The 19,370-nt window shown below is 43.5% G+C and overlaps 1 protein-coding gene across 1 annotated transcript; it reads left to right on the top strand.

Annotated features, from left to right (window-relative positions):
- Window positions 1-298: 298 nt before the first annotated feature.
- On the top strand, window positions 299-13,860 carry LOC139410085 (LIM/homeobox protein Lhx8-like). The gene is made up of 9 exons (XM_071155522.1): window positions 299-373; window positions 1,071-1,151; window positions 1,508-1,654; window positions 1,857-1,978; window positions 2,397-2,617; window positions 3,302-3,405; window positions 3,683-3,778; window positions 12,875-13,064; window positions 13,769-13,860. The coding sequence occupies exons 1-9, from the start codon at window positions 299-301 to the stop codon at window positions 13,846-13,848; spliced, it is 1,116 nt and encodes a 371-aa protein (XP_071011623.1). The 3' UTR covers window positions 13,849-13,860.
- The last annotated feature ends 5,510 nt before the right edge of the window (window positions 13,861-19,370 follow it).

Genomic DNA, 19,370 nt, shown 5'->3' on the forward strand with positions numbered 1-19,370 from the left:
TTTCCTCCTCCTAGGCTTATACAGTAGGCCTATATTTTTTTTAAACGATAGTGAATATTTGACAGTAGGCGCGGCCAAAGCAGACAGGGAAATATGAATTATGTCCCTCCCTCAAGAAAACAAAACCTCCTGGGTTGGTATAGGCTAAATCTATAAGTAGGCTATTCTCGGAGTCGAAGGAGACAAAAGGAATAATCTTACCACAAATTTAACTACTCTTGAAAGGGATATTGACATTTGAAACTGTCGGGAAGTTGCTGTTGGGTTGTTTAGCGCACTACCGATAATTACATTTTAAATGCACTGGAAAAGTGAACAGAAATTAGAATGTTGCAATGTTGTTGACGAGAATGAAAACGTTTCCAACGATGGGGTAAGTTCTGTTTTTCTAGCCTAGGACTAACCTACTTAAAAAAGAAAAGGATGCGTCACAGATTCTGCTTTCATCGGAACAAGAATTGGGCCATCCTTTCACCGCAGCCTGCAAAGATATAGCTAGATAGGTGTATTGTAAAAAAAAGTGCGCAAAATGATAACAAAAGGGGTTGAAATAGAATTGCTTGAAATTACTTTGCCAATTATACCTGTCAACATTATATTGTCCGTCTTATATAGCGGCAGGGTCAGTGTTTTCACTTCCTAAATATTCAGCAATTAAGACTACTCAAGTAGTTAATGAGACCTCTTCACCTTTAGGTTGTCCCGGGCAAACGTTTGTGTCAAAATTAATTGGTGTTATTAAATAAATCAATTCCCTTTCCCTGTCTACCTCGCGCTGGTTTTGATTGACATGCGAAATTGATACGTTGGGGAGTCAAGCGATGTGCTAAGCAGTTCAAAATCCCCAAATGCAAATCTCAAGAGCATAATGCACATTTGATAACTATTACCTCAAGTGTCGCCTGTTTTTTTTTAAGTAATGGCTATCCTTCCCTTTTTAAATGTAATTTTGATAATCGCTGGGGTTGTCATGTTAAAAGGTGAAGAGGATGATAGTTATGGGATGTAGCTTGGGGAGGTTTTTTTAAAAGTCGCTGAGTGTGACAGACCAAAACCCCCTGTTCCTATAGCTTGTAGTCATGTGTGAAGATTGCAAAGGCGACGTAGAGGTTATCAGTAGGTGGAGAGAGGGCAGGAGAGAAATTCGAATGGTAAAATTTCCTAATTTGATCTAATGAATAATTTGAAAACTAAAACATATGTTTTGCTTACAAATTCACAATGCACTAGGCTACTCACATGCGATAATTTGTAAGTAATAAAGGTAGAGATGTTTGTTTGTTTTTTTGTTTTGTTTCAATCGCATGAGCCTGTCAAAATAATGTTAAAAAAAGTCATTTAGCAAATAATAATAATAATTGGAATGAACCGGATAACCCGAGACGTCTAATTCCCGCATTAGTAACTGGCACTAATGCGTAATTTGCGCCAACGTTTTTGTTAGCAGGTGTATAAAGTAATATTCCGCAGAACCTGCGTCTTAACCGCGGTATGTTGTTCTATTCAGGGCACACCGGTGGAAGTTTTGGGTGACGATTCCTGCTCCCTCGGCTCATCTTCCCCGTCGCTACAGGCGATGGTGTCTGCACCTCTGTTGGGTAGAACTGTTTGTGCAAGTTGCAGTGAGGACATTTTGGATAAATACTTGCTGAAGGTAACATTTGTGATAGCATCTTGTTGCAACGTTTCACATTTTCTTGGGGTGGTAATTTTCGTGCATAGCCTGTACCTTTTGGTATTGATTTTAGTCGATTTACTGTACAAAAATAGTCACTTTTTCTATTAGCATTAGCCTACTACTAAATAACGTAAGAATATTCTTGTTATTTCATTACTGTATGTTTTTTTTTTCATAGGTTAACGACTTGTGCTGGCATGTGCGTTGTCTCTCCTGTAGCGTGTGCCAAACATCGCTTGGCAGTCATACAAGTTGTTACATCAAAGAAAAAGAGGTCTTTTGCAAATTGGACTACTTTAGGTATTTGAAATTGTTCTTGAATACATAAACGATACAATCGAGTTTTTTTGTTTTGAATGTAAGGCATTTCTATGCGTGTTCACATCATCGTATTTGGCCTAAATAATACATCAATAAATAAACATATTATTATAATTTATTTGTAGCATGTTATTTACAAGATTGGATAGCATGTTGCGGCTACATTTAAAAAATATATATTTTACCCCTATTTTACCATGTAAATTGACTGAGAACACATTCTCATTTACAGCAACGACCTTGGGAATAGTTACAGCGGAGAGGGGGGGATAAGTCAATATGCTATTTATGATGTCCTTTTATTTGATTTAGCATTTAATTCCACGACTAAACCACCATCTAACCGAAATGGCGAGTATTTGCCTGACTATTAAAACCTGTAGACTATTTATTACAGAAGATATGGAACATGGTGCGCGTGCTGCGGTCGAAATATCCACTCTACAGACTGGGTCCGCCGGGCGAAGGGCAACGTGTACCACCTGGCGTGTTTCGCCTGTTTCTCCTGTAAGAGACAGCTGTCCACGGGGGAAGAGTTTGCCCTGGTGGAGGAGAAGGTGCTGTGTCGTGTCCACTACGACTGTATGCTGGACAACCTGAAACGCGCCGTGGAGAAAGGTGAGCATTCTGCAGCAGAGTAATACAAATATTAGAACAATTTATGCTGGTATAGCGACCTGAATTATGATGGAAAATAAATCGAATAACCATTATGAAAAGCAGCAATCTTTGTCAATTCAAACATGTACTAATGTTTATTTATTATCAACATAGGTCAGGTGGAGGCTAAATAAGTAGTACTAACAAAATAGATGATGTTCAACGTGTTTCTTACTTAAATATCTGATATTTCCACCTGTTCCTGAATAAACCAATGCTTAATGTGGTGCCCGGAGCACCAGCAATGTATATTGTATTATGTTTGTTAATACGTTCTGGAAACCACTGATGAAATAATAATACGATGAATGCATTGTCTTTGATTCATAATTTCTGGTCAAATTGATCATATATATGTATACCTTTACTATACTGTAAAATACATCAACCAAAAGATAAAGCCCCTTGACATTTATAATAAAACAGCCTAAATTAGATTGTCAATTGATTTAAAAATAAATAAAAACTGCCTATTGTCTCTGATAGGGAACAAAAGTAACTTCCCATTCCTCAGATAAGAAGCCATTTGGTGTATAGATGTCAATAAACAAGATAAGCTTTAATATTATTGTCTTATGCTTGCCATGTCGAGTATCATGATTATGAGCTCATTAATTAAGAAGATCCATCATCTCTAATCAGGAAGTGGTGTGAACCTAGAGGGGGCGATGCCAACAGAACAGGAAGTGAATCAGCCTAAGCCGTCGAAAAGAGCGCGCACCAGCTTCACCGCTGACCAATTACAGGTGAGTATCACCGTACTGTCAATCTCTCCCAAACATAGCCACAATATATATTACATAGCATTGTGAGATAGCTGGATATTGAATTTTGGTTCAATATGGATTAATGCCACAAGTTTGTTCTATTGAGATTTCAAATCTTAATGGGAGCATAAATTCTGCTTGGCAAGCATTAATTGTCAATAGTGTCTGACTGTTCCCAGTCAATGGGTTCAGGCCAAGTGAGGAACAATGGATGACCACATGTGATTGACCTCTTTAGACCTTATGACCCCTCCAGGTGATGCAGGCCCAGTTTGCCCAGGACAACAACCCAGATGCCCAGACCCTGCAGAAGCTGGCAGAGCAGACAGGCCTGAGTAGGAGAGTCATACAGGTTAGATATTCATACACAGTTCTAATCAACGCATGCCTTAATCAGCATAGGATATGACTGAATTTCTGCAGTTCATTCGTAATATTTTTGAGGATTTGTTACGTTGAAAAACAACCTACGAAAAACACCCTTCTGGGTTTCCCGAAATTTCCTCAAAAACAGCATTCTGGGATTGGTACATCTGTTTACCAAAACAAGTGGTGGGGTGGCGGCTTTGTTGTTGTTTGAATTTCAGATTTCACCTTTAACCCTCATACTACCAACATATTTTACATAAATGGATTACCAACTGGGGTCATTTTGACCCAATAAGAAACGCCATTAGACATGTAATAATCAGCAATAAAAAAATTAATGAAAACAGACTGTTTAGTAAAAGTACAGTTAATTAGCATATTTTGTTAAAACCAAAAAATTATATATAATATATACACTATAGTTCAAAAGTTTGGGGTCACTTAGAAATGTCCTTGTTTTTTTTAAAGAAAAGCTAATATTTTGTCCATTAAAATAACATCAAATTGATCAGAAATACAGTGTAGACATTGTTAATGTTGTAAATGACTATTGTAGCTGGAAACGGCAGATTTTTAATGGAATATCTACATAGGCGTACAGAGGCCCATTACCAGCAACCATCACTCCTGTGTTCCAATGGCGCGTTGTGTTAGCTAATCCAAGTTTATCATTTTAAAAGGCAAAACATTACAATTAAATCAAATTTAATCCCAACACAACACAATGTTGAAAAAGTAAAGGGGTGTGAATACTTTCTGAAGGCACTGTATGTGGATTGTACTTTGGAAAATATATATATATATATATATATATATATATATATATATAAATAATATTTTCTACCACTTTGACATTAGAGAGTATTTTGTGTAGATCGTTGACAAAATATGACAATTAAATAAATTGTAATCCCACTTTGTAACACTACAAAATGTTGAAAAAGTAAAGGGGTGTGAATACTTTCTGAAGGCCCTGTATGTGGATTGTACTTTGGAAATATTACATATACACTTACACAAAATACTGAACTTACACAAAATACTCTCTAATGTCATATATACAATCCACACACAGTGCCTACTCTCTAATGTCAAAGTGGATGAAAAATTCTAACATCTGTAAACAATTCATGAAACATAAAACACTAATAAATATTGATTAGATAAGTATTCAACCCCCTGAGTCAATACATGTTAGAATCACCTTTGGCAGCGATTAGAGCTGTGAGTCTTTCTGGGTAAGTTTCTAAGAGCTTTCCACACCTGAATTGTGCAACATTTGCCCATATATTTTCAAGATGATTTAAGTCAAAACTGTAACTCGGCCACTTAGGAACATTCACCGTCTTTTTGGTAAGTAACTCCAGTGTAGATTTGGCCTGGTTTTTTAGGTTATTGTCCTGCTGAAAGGTGTCTCGTGGAAAGCAGACTGAACCAGGTTTTCCTCTAGGATTTTGCCTGTTCTTAGCTCCATTCCATTTATTTTTTATCCTGAAAGACTCTGTAACTGTCTTAAAGTCACCATTGGCCTCATGGTGAAATCCCTGAGCGTTTTCCTTCCTCTCTGGCAACTAAGTTAGGAAGGATACCTGTATCTTTGTAGTGACTGGGTATATTGATACACCATCCAAAGTGTAATGAATAACTTTACCATGCTCAAAGGGATATTCAGTGTCTGCTTTTTAAAACGTTTACATATCTACCAATAGGTTCCCTTCTGCGATGCATTGGAAAACCTCCCTGGTCTATGTGATTGAATCTGTGTTTGAAATTCACTGCTCGACTGATAGACCTTAAAGATAGATCGTATGTGTGGGGTACAGAGATGAGGTAGTCATTTAAAAAAAAGTATGTTAAACACTATTCTTGCATACAGAGTGAGTCCAACTTATTATGTGAAACGTTAAGCAAATCTGTACTCCTGAACATATTAGGCTTGCCATAACAAAGGGTTTGAATACTTATTGACTTTTTAGCTTTTAATTTTTTATTAATTTGTAAAAATTTTGAAAAACATAATTAGACTTTGACACTATGGGGTATTCTGTGTAGGCCAGTAACAACACATCTCAATTTGATCCATTTTAAATTCAGGCTGTAACACAACAAAATGTGGAAAAAGTCAAGGGGTGTGAATACTTCCCGAAGGCACTGTCAGTACAAAAAAAAATCTGATTTAGTATCAGTTCATTGTAGTATCATTTCATTTTTAGAATTTTTAAGTAAATACTAATTACGTCATATTTATGTGGTAAAAACAACCCCAAAATTCGAAATATACTTCATTTTATTGACAAACATTTATTCATACATTGATCCTGAGAGACAAGGACCATGAATATGGCATAGTTTTCTTTAAGTACTTACCCCACAGCCAGCAGTAGTACCTATGGCATAGTACCTATGGCAGGATGCTTCAAAAAGCTTAAAAAAGCCCAAATCCTAAAAGTCACTTCAAACCAAATGTTACAGCAACCCAAATACCATAACAAGTTGTACATATAGAATATTGGACAATATTATAGGAAGTCTGGTATTTATATAACATTTCCCAAATAATAACTTTTTCCCCAGAAAGTAAACACCAATACAGCACTATGTACAGTGCATTCGGAAAGTATTCAGACCCCTTGACTTTTCCCACATTTTCTTACATTTTAGCCATATTCTAAAATTTATGAGATAATTTCCCCCCTCATCAATCTATACACAATTCCACATAATGAGAAAGCAAAATCAGGTTTAGAAATGTTTGCAAATGTATTAAAAATATAAAAAACTGAAATAACACATTTACGAAAGTATTCAGACCCTTTACTCAGTACTTTGTTGAAGAACCTTTGGCAGCGATTACAGCCTCGAGTCTTCTTGGAGATGACGCTACAAGCTTGTATTTGGGGAGTTTCTCACATTCTTCTCTGCAGATCCTCTCAAGCTCTGTCCGGTTGGATGTGGAGTGTCGCTGCACAGCTATTTTCAGGTCTCTCCATAGATGTTCGATCGGGTTCAATTCTGGGCTCTGGCTAGGCCACTCAATGACATTCAGAGACTTCAGAAGCCACTCTTGCGTTATCTTGGCTGTGTGCTTAGGGTCGTTGTCCTGTTGAAAGGTGAACCTTCGACCCAGTCTGATGTCCTGAGCGCTCTGGAGAAGGTTTTCATCAAGAATCTCTCTGTACTTTTCTCCGTTCATCTTTCCCTCAATCACAACTGGTGTCCCAGTCCCTACCTCTGAAAAACATCTCAGCAGCATGATGCTGCCACCTCCATGCTTCACCGTAGGGATGGTGCCGGGTTTCCTCCAGACGTGACACTTGGCATTCAGGCCAAAGAGTTCAATCCTGTATTGATCAGACCAGAGAATCTGGTTCCTCATGGTCTGAGAGTCCTTTAGGTGCCTTTTGGCAAACTCCAAGCGGGCTGTCATGTGCCTTTACTGAGGAGTGGCATGCATTTGCGACTCTACCATAAAGGTCTGATTGGTGGAGTGCTGCAGAGATGGTTGTCCTTCTTGACGGTTCTCCCATCTCCACAGAGGAACTCTTGAGCTCTGTCAGAAGGACCATCTGGTTATTGGTCACCTCGACTGACCAAGGCCCTTCTCCCTCGATTGCTCAGTTTGGCTGGTCGGCGAGCTGTAGGAAGAGTCTTGGTGGTTACAAATGTCAATTTATGAATGATGGAGGCCACTGTGTTCTTGGGGACCTTCAATGCTGCAGAAACTTTTTCGTACCCTTCCCCAGATCTGTGCCTCGACACAATCCTGTCTCTGAGGTCTATGGACAATTCCTTTGACCTCATGGCTTGGTTTTTGCGCTGACGTGCGCTGTCAACTGTAGGACCTTATATAGACAGGCGTGTGCCTTTCCAAATCATGTCCAATCAATTGAATTTACCACAGGTGGACTCCAATCAAGTTGTAGAAACATCTCAAGGATGATCAATGGAAACATGATGCACCTGAGCTTAATTTCGAGTCTCATAGCAAAGGGTCTGAAAACGTATGTAAACAAGTTATTTCTGTTTTTGAATTGTAATACATTTCTAAAAAACATTATGGGGTATTGTGTGTAGATTGATGAGGATTTTTATTTGTATTTAATACATTTTAATCAAATCAGATCAAATTTATTTATATAGCCCTTCGTACATCAGCTGATATCTCAAAGTGCTGTACAGAAACCCAGCCTAAAACCCCAAACAGCAAGCAATGCACGTGTAGAAGCACGGTGGCCTGGAAAAACTCCCTAGAAAGGCCAAAACCTAGGAAGAAACCTAGAGAGGAACCAGGCTATGTGGGTTGGCCAGTCCTCTTCTGTCTGTGCCGGGTGGAGATTATAACAGAACATGGCCAAGATGTTCAAATGTTCACAAATGACCAGCATGGTCAAATAATAATAATCACAGGCAGAACAGTTGAAACTGGAGCAGCAGCACGGCCAGGTGGACTGGGTAACAGCAAGGAGTCATCATGTCAGGTAGTCCTGAGGCATTGTCCTAGGGCTCAGGTCCTCCGAGAGAGAGAAAGAAAGAGAGAAAGAGAGAATTAGAGAGAGCATACTTAAATTCACACAGGACACCGGATAGGACAGGAGAAGTACTCCAGATATAACAAACTGACACTAGCCCCCCGACACATAAACTACTGCAGCATTAATACTGGAGGCTGAGACAGGAGGGTCAGGAGACACTGTGGCCCCATCCGATGACACCCCCGGACAGGGCCAAACAGGAAGGATATAACCCCACCCACTTTGCCAAAGCACAGCCCCCACACCACTAGAGGGATATCTTCATCCACAACCATCTTCAACCACCACATTTTAGAATAAGACCGTAATGTAACAAAATGTGGAAAAAGTCAAGGGGTCTGAATACTTTCCGAATGCACTGTATACAATTAGAGGGTTGCTGGTTTCTGTGTTACAGTTCTACCAAGTATTCATACCACTGAAATACTTTTATGAGCTGTTTTGACTGCAACAAAGCATATATGTAAAGTGATTTTGTACAGTGTCATACCTTGGTATAACTATAGGACAGTACATAAGGTGCTCCATATCTGCAGGTGATCTGTCTATCTGGACAAAATCACTGATACAGGGCCCCCTCCACCCACTGATGATACCGTATGTATAACTGAATGTTATGTCTCCAAAGAAACCTGGATTTTAAAAAAAAAAACTTAAAAAAATAATTTGGCCTAGAAAAACTACTTTTCAGAGAAAACACACCAATACAACTCTCTGTAGATTCAGAGTGTTTCTGAGCTCTGTAGTGCAGCTCTATCAAATATTTATACCATTGACAGATGTTGTATACCATTGGCAGATTTTTATTGCAAAAAAAAAGTTACTTTTTCTTTTGTACACAGTCGTACGAAACGTGGTATAGAAAAGTACAATGTCAGACAAGAGTACATGGTGTGCTATATCTCGGCAGATGATCGGTCTATCTGGTCAAATTCACTGATACAGGTCCCCCCTCCACCCTCTGGTGGTATGGATAACTTGAGTAACCTAGATTCACATAAAGGTCCTATTTATCAAATGACTACACTCTTCGAAAAAATATTTCCCATAAGGGTTCTTTGTGGAGGGATAGGGTTCTACCAATAACATGTTTGATCAGAAGAACCCTTTTTGGAAGTCAAGGGTTCTTTGTAAGGCACAGAGTTCTACCAGGAACCTTTAACATATTAAGAACTGTTTTTTGGAAGAAGAAAAACAGGTTATTTGATGATTCTTTGGAAGGCAAGGAGGCAAATCAAATGTTATTGGTCACATACAGATGGTTAGCAGATGTTAATGCGAGTGTAGCGAAATGCTTATGCTTCTGGATCCGACAGTGCAGTAATATCTAACAAGTTATCTAACAATTCCCCAACAACTACCTGTGAATTGAGAATATGTACAAATAAATATATGGATGAGCGATGACTGAGCGGCATAGGCAAGGTGCAATAGATGGTATAAAATACAATATATACATATGATATGAGTAGTGTAAGATATGTAAACATGATTAAATTGGCATTATTTAAAGTGGCATTGTTTAAAGTGACTAGTGATCAATTTTTTAAAGTGACCAGTGATTGGGTCTCCATGTAGGCAGCAGCCTCTGAGTTAGTGATTACTGTTTAGCACTCTGATGGCCTTGAGATAGAAGCTGTTTTTCAGTCTCTCGGTCCCAGCTTTGATGCACCAGTACTGACCTCGCCTTCATGATGGTAGCGGGGTGAACAGCCAGCGGCTCGGGTGGTTGATGCCCTTGATGATATTTTTGTCCTTCCTGTGACATCGGGTGGTGTAGGTGTCATGGAGGGCAGGTAGTTTGCCCCCGGTGATGCATTGTGCAGTCCCTCTGGAGAGCCTTGCGGTTGAGGGCGGTGCAGTTGCCGTACCAGGCTGTGATACAGCCCGGCAGGATGCTCTCGATTGTGGATCTGTATAAGTTAGTCAGGGTTTTGGGTGATAAGACACATTTCTTCAGCCTCCTGAGGTTGAAGAGGCGCTGTTGCGCCTTCTTCACCACACTGACTGTGTGGGTGGACCATTTCAGTTTGTCGTTGATGTGTACACCGAGGAACCTAAAACGTCCCACTTTCTCCACTGCTGTCCCTTCAATGTGGATAAAGGGGTGCTCCCTCTACTGTTCCTGAAGTCCACAATAATCTCCTTTGTTTTGTTGACGTTGAGTGAGAGGTTGTTTTCCTGACACCACACTCCGAGTGCCCTCTCCTCCTCCCTGTAGGCTGTCTCGTCGTTGTTGGTAATCAAGCCCACTACTGTTGTGTCATCTGCAAACTTGATGATTGAGTTGGAGACGTGCGTGGTCACGCAGTCGTGGGTGAACAGGGAGTACAGGAGGGGGCTGAGCACACACCCTCGTGAGGCCCCAGTGTTGAGGGTCAGCGTGGTGGAGATGTTGTTTCCTACTTTCACCACCTGGGGGCGGCCCATCAGAATGTCCAGGACCCAATTGCACAGGGCCTCCAGCTTGATGATGAGCTTGGAGGGTACTATGGTGTTGAATGCTGAGCTGTAGTCAATGAACAGCATTCTTACATAGGTATTCCATTTGTCCAGATGGGATAGGGCAGTGTGCAGTGTGATGGCGATTGCATCGTCTGTGGACCTGTTGGGGCGGTATACAAACTGAAGTGGGTCTAGGGTGGCCGGTAAGGTGGAGGTGATATGATCCTTGACTAGTCTCTCAAAGCACTTCATGATGACAGAAGTGAGTGCTACGGGGCGGTAGTCATTTAATTAAGTTATCTTTGCCTTCTTGGGTACAGGAACAATGGTTGCCATCTTGAAGCATGTGGGGACAGCAGACTGGGATAGGGAGCGATTGAATATGTCCGTAAACACACCAGCCAGCTGGTCTGCGCATGCTCTGTGGACGCGGCTAGGGAGGCCGTCTGGGCCAGCAGCCCTGCGAGGGTTAACACGTTTAAATGTTTTACTCACGTTGGCCACAGAGGGAGGGGGGAGGCACAGTTCTTGTTAACAGGCCGCGACGGTGGCACTGTATTGTCCTCAAAGTGGGCAAAGAAGGGGTTTATTTTGTCTGGAAGCGTGACGTCGGTGTCCGTGACGTGGCTGGTTTTATTTTTGTAGTCTGTGATTTCCTGTAGACACTGCCACATACGTCTCGTGTCTAAGCCGTTGAATTGCAACTTCATTTTGTCTCTATACCGGCTTTTCTCTTGTTTGATTGCCTTCCGGAGGGAATAACTACACTTTTTATATTCATCCATATTCCCAGACCTCTTTCCATGGTTAAACGCGGTGGTTAGGGTAGGTTTGGAAGGAAAGAAGGGTTTCACATAGAACCATGAATTATATTTCCCAGCATGCTCTATTGCAGGGAGATTTTCTTTTACTTTGTAAACTGGGTGGTTCAAGCCCTGCATGCTGATTGGCTGAAAGCTGGGGTTTATCAGATCGTATAACATCGGTATGACAACAGTTTTATTTTTACTGCTCTAATTATATTGGTAACCAGTTTATAATAGCAATAAGGCACGTCATGGGTTTGTGATATATGGCCAATATACCACGGCTAAGTGCTGTGTCCTAGCACTCCGTGTTGCGTCGTACATAAGAACAGCCCTTAGCCTTATTGCTTAAGTAATAGCTGTATTTTGCCATGCACATTGATTGGCTGATTAATTTAATGCTACACAAAGATAAATAACATACCGTTTTCTAAACTAATCCAATCTGTTAGTAATTGGATTTATTGCACCAGTTACTGAGATGGTTGTTACAGTTTGAATACTGAGACTACCTCAATTATCTAATCTTCCCTACCTTGGCAGTCATTCTGACTGCAGGTTGTGGGTGATTAACAAATCCACTTGTTGGATACCCTAACTCTGGCTGGATTCCAATAGATATTACACATCACTTTGAAAGCCAGCACAATGTGACTTGCAGGTCCGATGTGGCCTGTCAACCAGGGGATTCCTAACACCTCTGCGTTAGGGTATAACTAGGCCCTCAAAGAAAGGCCTTATGACATACAGTACAGTATGTAATGTATTGTCATAAATAATACAATTTTAAAGGCTAATAAGGCTGGTGAAACCGTTTATAGAGGGTTCTAGGAAGAACTCTCCAAAGATAAATGGGTTCTTGTTAGAACCCTTCATAGAGTGTTCTAGGTAGAACCATATAAAGGGGGTTATTTGAAGAACCCTACATATAGGGTTTTAGAACCCTCTGCAAAGGATTCTACCCAGCACCAAAAAGGGTTCCCCTATGGAGACAAACCGAAGAACCCTGTATGGTTCTACTTAGCCCCTTTTTTTCCCTAAGAGTGTAAAGGCAGAATTCGGTCCTTTTGGCTGGGGTCAAAATTACCCCAAAGGTCCATATTGATACAGAAACGCTAAACAATTATATGGATTTATTAAGAACAAGTTGATTGACACAGTCATGAAAAATTTGAGTAATTAAACAAACCACCCTAAAATGACCCCCAGTCGGTAGGTAGTAAGTATGAGGGTTAATTAAGTGTGTCCCTATTGAATGCCAGTACTAAAACATGACACTTCTTATATCCAATCCAGGTTTGGTTCCAGAACTGCAGAGCGCGCCATAAGAAGCATGTGAGCCCCAACCACTCCTCAGCCACTCCCCTGTCCTCCCTGCAGCCCGGTCGCCACTCCCAGCCCACCCCGGCCCCAGAAGAGCTGCAGTACACAGCCTACGGCACCCCGGAGGGCTCCATGCTCACCGCGCTGCACTCCTACATCGATGGTAAGCTGAGATAGCCCGCGAGATAGCTTGCACCCCAAATGACACCCTAGTCCCTTTATAATGCACTACTTTTTGGCCCTATCAGCCCTGGTCAAATGTAGTGCACTATAAAGTGAATAGGGTGCCATTTGGGATACACAATAGGCTGCACCAGAGCCATATAGAAATACATATGAGTATATCTCTGGGCTGCAGTGTGTTCAGCAGTCAAATAGAGTTATAGGAGCAGTAATCTCTTCTGGACAGACTGGAACATAAATGGTATCATTTAAAGTTATGTCTGTCAAGAGACTGTGGGTTGCGATGACTTAAAAGAGACAGTATCTCCGGTGCTCTGGTTTTCTGCCACTGGTTATTTGGACGTATCAGGATTGGGTGATGGTGGTGCTTCAAGTGGGAGGGGGTATTTCTAGCAATGATTTCAAGCTTAACGTTTCGGAATGGGTCGAGTATCTGACCCAATTACTCAAGATTTTAGTTCTGGTTTTCTGAAATTATAGAAACAGATTTAATAGAAGAGATATTAGGGCTTTGACGAAACATTTGTTTTCAATATGGGATACGTCCCTAATGGCACCATATTCCCTATATAGTGCCCCTACTTTTGACCAGAGCTCTATGTGCCCTATAAGACCAGAGTAGTGCACTATAAAGTAGTGATGGATGTATTATTAGTGTCTCATGCTTGTCCTCTATCTCCACAGTGCACTCCCCTCAGTCTATGCTGTTCCATCCCCTGCTGCCCCCCCACGCCATGACCTCCCTTCCTGTGACCCACGCCTGAGCCAGACACACACACACACACACGCACACACAATTTGCCAGAGCCTCACACACCACCAGGGATCTTCAGCCTAGTAGGTTTCTTCTTAACAAATTCATTAAGTGTAACATTTCATGTGACTTGTCAGTAAGGGTCATGTTAGAAGCATTGTCTGTCTGAAAGGGGCCCCCAGACACACTTAAGTTGTACAATTGATGTTCAATGCATTTGTCACAATGGTTGATAACAGCAGTTTATTTTTTCACTTCCAAAAATATACACACAAGTACAATGGTTGAGTAAACACGTTTGTACGTACAAACTATTTTTTGTACAATACAAATATGAGTTGCATCACAACCATTGTGTCATACTTTATACATCAGTTGGATAACTGTAGTGTGTACAGAGCTTTGTGTATTTATTGCAAAGTGCCACAGTTTGATGCCAATATTTTATCTAAGGGGGGGGGGGGACTAGATTGCCATTGACAAACCATTGTGAAGTTTATCTTAAACGATGAATTATTTGTACATCAGTATTTTAAATTATTGTTGTTTCATGTATTTATTGTATGTGATTAAGAAAATAAATGTCTATTGACAAAATGACTTTATAGAATAGTGACCAGTTTCGACTCACAACAACAACCACAATGAAGCCGAGCTAAACAGGAAAAATGGACTCAACGTCATAAATGTAATGTACATTTTTTGAGATTGATACATGGCATGGAAGGCCCCTCCATATACTCAATAAGGCACCAATGGTTGATTAGCATCAATTTCTAAAAAAAAATGTTTTTTAAAGAAGCAAACCCCAATCAAATATTTGTGTTATTAAATAATATGCTTATATACAGTCCAAACATTCGACATCGCTCGTTCCTCACCCAGTGTGATATTGTGTTTTCTCTCCAGCCCAACACTTACTCCAGGAGCACTGCTCGTGTCGCCTACGTCATATCTCTCCTTATTGGACGGGCTCGTGAGTGGGGCACGGCAATCTGGGAGGCAAGGGCTGAGTGTACTAACCAGTATCAAGACTTTAAGGAGGAGATGATACAGGTTTTTGATCGATCTGTTTTTGGGGAGGAGGCTTCCAGGGCCCTGTCTTCCCTATGTCAAGGCAATCGATCCATAACAGACTACTCTATTGAGTTTCGCACTCTTGCTGTCTCCAGTGGCTGGAACGAGCCGGCCTTGCTCGCTCGTCTTCTGGAGGGTTTCCGCGCAGAGGTAAAGGATGAGATTCTCTCCCGGGAGGTTCCTTCCAGCGTGGATTCCTTGATTGAACTCGCTATTCGCATTGAGCGACGGGTTGATCTTCGTCACCGAGCTCGTGGAAAGGAGCTCGCGCTCTCCGTCGCCTCCCTCTCCGCATCACTACCATCTTCCTCTGCCGGCTCGGGTGCTGAGCCCATGCAGCTGGGAGGTATCCGCATCTCGACTGAGGAGAGGGAACGGAGAATCACCAACCGCCTCTGTCTCTATTGCGGTTCCGCTGGTCATTTTGTCACTTCATGTCCAGTAAAAGGCCAGAGCTCGTCAGTAAGCGGAGGGCTACTGGTGAGCGCTACTACTCCTGTCTCTCCTTCAAGATCCTGCACTACCTTGTCGGTCCATCTACGCTGGACCGGTTCGTCAGCTTCCTGCAGTGCCTTAATAGACTCTGGGGCGGAGGGCTGTTTTATGGACGAGACCTGGGCTCGGGAACATGACATTCCTCTCAGACAGTTAAAGGAGCCCACGGCCTTGTTCGCCCTGGATGGTAGTCCTCTCCCCAGGATTCAGCGTGAGACGCTACCTTTAACCCTCACTGTTTCTGGTAATCATAGTGAAACCATTTCTTTTTTAATTTTTCGTTCACCTTTTACACCTGTTGTTTTGGGCCATCCCTGGCTAGTTTGTCATAATCCTTCCATTAATTGGTCTAGTAATTCTATCCTCTCCTGGAACGTCTCTTGTCATGTGAAATGTTTAATGTCTGCTATCCCTCCTGTTTCCTCTGTCTCTTCTTCACAGGAGGAGCCTGGTGATTTGACAGGGGTGCCGGAGGAATATCACGATCTGCGCACGGTGTTCAGTCGGTCCAGGGCCACCTCTCTTCCTCCACACCGGTCGTATGATTGTAGTATTGATCTCCTTCCGGGAACCACCCCCCCCCGGGGTAGACTATACTCTCTGTCGGCTCCCGAACGTAAGGCTCTCGAGGATTATTTGTCTGTAGCTCTTGACGCCGGTACCATAGTCCCCTCCTCCTCTCCCGCCGGAGCGGGTTTTTTTTTTGTCAAGAAGAAGGACGGGTCTCTGCGCCCCTGCATAGATTATCGAGGGCTGAATGACATAACAGTGAAGAATCGTTATCCGCTTCCTCTTATGTCTTCAGCCTTCGAGATCCTGCAGGGAGCCAGGTTTTTCACTAAGTTGGACCTTCGTAACGCTTACCATCTCGTGCGCATCAGGGAGGGGGACGAGTGGAAGACGGCGTTTAACACTCCGTTAGGGCACTTTGAATACCGGGTTCTTCCTTTCGGCCTCGCTAACGCTCCAGCTGTCTTTCAGGCATTAGTCAATGATGTCCTGAGAGACATGCTGAACATCTTTGTTTTCGTTTACCTTGACGATATCCTGATTTTTTCACCGTCACTCCAGATTCATGTTCAGCACGTTCGACGTGTCCTCCAGCGCCTTTTAGAGAATTGTCTTTTTGTGAAGGCTGAGAAGTGCACTTTTCATGCCCCCTCCGTCACATTTCTCGGTTCTGTTATTTCCGCTGAAGGCATTAAGATGGATCCCGCTAAGGTCCAAGCTGTCATTGATTGGCCCGTCCCTAAGTCACGCGTCGAGCTGCAGCGCTTTCTCGGCTTCGCAAACTTCTATCGTCGTTTCATCCGTAATTTCGGTCAGGTGGCAGCTCCTCTCACAGCCCTTACTTCTGTCAAGACGTGCTTTAAGTGGTCCGTTTCCGCCCAGGGAGCTTTTGATCTCCTCAAGAATCGTTTTACATCCGCTCCTATCCTTGTTACACCTGACGTCTCTAGACAGTTCGTTGTCGAGGTTGACGCGTCAGAGGTGGGAGTGGGAGCCATCCTTTCTCAGCGCTCCCTCTCTGACGACAAGGTCCACCCATGCGCGTATTTTTCTCATCGCCTGTCGCCGTCGGAACGTAACTATGATGTGGGTAACCGCGAACTGCTCGCCATCCGGTTAGCCCTAGGCGAATGGCGACAGTGGTTGGAGGGGGCGACCGTTCCTTTTGTCGTTTGGACTGACCATAGGAACCTTGAGTACATCCGTTCTGCCAAACGACTTAATGCGCGTCAGGCGCGTTGGGCGCTGTTTTTCGCTCGTTTCGAGTTCGTGATTTCTTATCGTCCGGGCTCTAAGAACACCAAGCCTGATGCTTTGTCTCGTCTCTTCAGTTCTTCAGTAGCCTCCACTGACCCCGAGGGGATTCTCCCTGAGGGGCGTGTTGTCGGGTTGACTGTCTGGGGAATTGAGAGGCAGGTAAAGCAAGCACTCACTCAAACTCCGTCGCCGCGCGCTTGTCCTAGGAACCTTCTTTTCGTTCCCGTTCCTACTCGTCTGGCCGTTCTTCAGTGGGCTCACTCTGCCAAGTTAGCCGGCCACCCTGGCGTTCGGGGTACGCTTGCTTCCATTCGCCAGCGTTTCTGGTGGCCCACCCGGGAGCATGACACGCGTCGTTTCGTGGCTGCTTGCTCGGTCTGCGCGCAGACTAAGTCCGGTAACTCTCCTCCTGCCGGCCGTCTCAGGCCGCTTCCTATTCCCTCTCGACCGTGGTCTCACATCGCCTTAGATTTTGTCACCGGACTGCCTTCGTCAGCGGGGAAGACTGTTATTCTTACGGTTGTCGATAGGTTCTCTAAGGCGGCTCATTTCATTCCCCTTGCTAAGCTTCCTTCTGCTAAAGAGACGGCACAAATCATCATCGAGAATGTTTTCAGAATTCATGGCCTTCCGTCAGACGTCGTTTCGGACAGAGGTCCGCAATTCACGTCTCAATTTTGGAGGGAGTTTTGCCGTTTGATTGGGGCTTCCGTCAGTCTCTCTTCCGGCTTTCACCCCCAGTCTAACGGTCAAGCAGAACGGGCCAATCAGACTATTGGTCGCATCTTACGCAGTCTTTCTTTTCGCAACCCTGCGTCTTGGTCAGAACAGCTCCCCTGGGCAGAATACGCCCACAACTCGCTTCCTTCGTCTGCGACCGGGCTATCTCCTTTTCAGAGTAGCCTCGGGTACCAGCCTCCGTTGTTCTCATCTCAGTTCGCCGAGTCCAGCGTCCCCTCCGCTCAGGCTTTTGTCCAACGTTGCGAGCGCACCTGGAAGAGGGTCAGGTCTGCACTTTGCCGTTATAGGGCGCAGACTGTGAGAGCTGCTAATAAGCGTAGAACTAAGAGCCCTAGATATTGTCGCGGTCAGAGAGTTTGGCTCTCCACTCAGAACCTTCCCCTTAAGACGGCTTCTCGCAAGTTGACCCCGCGGTTCATTGGTCCATTCCGTATCTCTCAGGTCATTAATCCTGTCGCAGTGCGACTTCTTCTTCCGCGATATCTTCGTCGCGTCCACCCGGTCTTCCATGTCTCCTGTGTTAAGCCCGTTCTTCGCGCCCCCGCTCGTCTCCCCCCCCCCCCCCCCCCCCCCATCCTTGTCGAGGGCGCACCTATCTACAGGGTCCGTAAAATCTTGGACATGCGTCCTCGGGGCCGTGGTCATCAGTACCTAGTTGACTGGGAGGGGTACGGTCCTGAGGAGAGGAGTTGGGTTCCCTCTCGGGACGTGCTGGACCGTGCGCTGATTGATGATTTCCTCCGTTGCCGCCAGGTTTCCTCCTCGAGTGCGCCAGGAGGCGCTCGGTGAGTGGGGGGGTACTGTCATGTACTGTCATGTTGTCTTGTCTCTGTCCTTTCCCTTCACCCTGTCTCCCTCTGCTGGTCGTGTTAGGTTACCTTTTCTCCCCCGCTTTCCCCCAGCTGTCCCTTGTCTCCTCTAACTACCCATTCACCCCGTTCCCCACCTGTTCCCTTTTTTCCCTCTGATTAGGTCCCAATATCTCTCTCTGTTTCTGCTCCTGTCCTTGTCGGATTCTTGTTTGTTGTGTTTCATGCCTGAGCCAGACTATCGTCATGTTTGCTGTAACCTTGTCCTGTCCTGTCGGAATCTGCCGGTCTATCTGAGCCTACCTATGTTTGGTCATTAAAGAAGCTCTGTTTAAGTTAGTTCGCTTTTGGGTCCTCATTCACTCACCTTAACACATACATACTCACTGTTATTTAAAATAAAGCATAGATATACAAAATTCTTTACATAAAAAAAAACACATCACTGAACAAAGTTAGGAATCTACCATTGGAGAGAAGATACAGTAGGCGTAGTGTATGCATCAGTCACAGACATGTCCGGCACTCTCTCCGAGTCTTTTGGCGCCTTGTCGCCGTGCTGTTTGTGATCCGTCCACGCGACGTCCTTGAGAGGTAGAGGGGAATATAAGGCACACACTAACCGTGAGCTTTTACGTGCGTC

The sequence above is a fragment of the Oncorhynchus clarkii genome, chromosome 5 (genome assembly GCF_045791955.1).
Source record: "Oncorhynchus clarkii lewisi isolate Uvic-CL-2024 chromosome 5, UVic_Ocla_1.0, whole genome shotgun sequence".
Taxonomy (NCBI): Eukaryota; Metazoa; Chordata; class Actinopteri; order Salmoniformes; family Salmonidae; genus Oncorhynchus; species Oncorhynchus clarkii.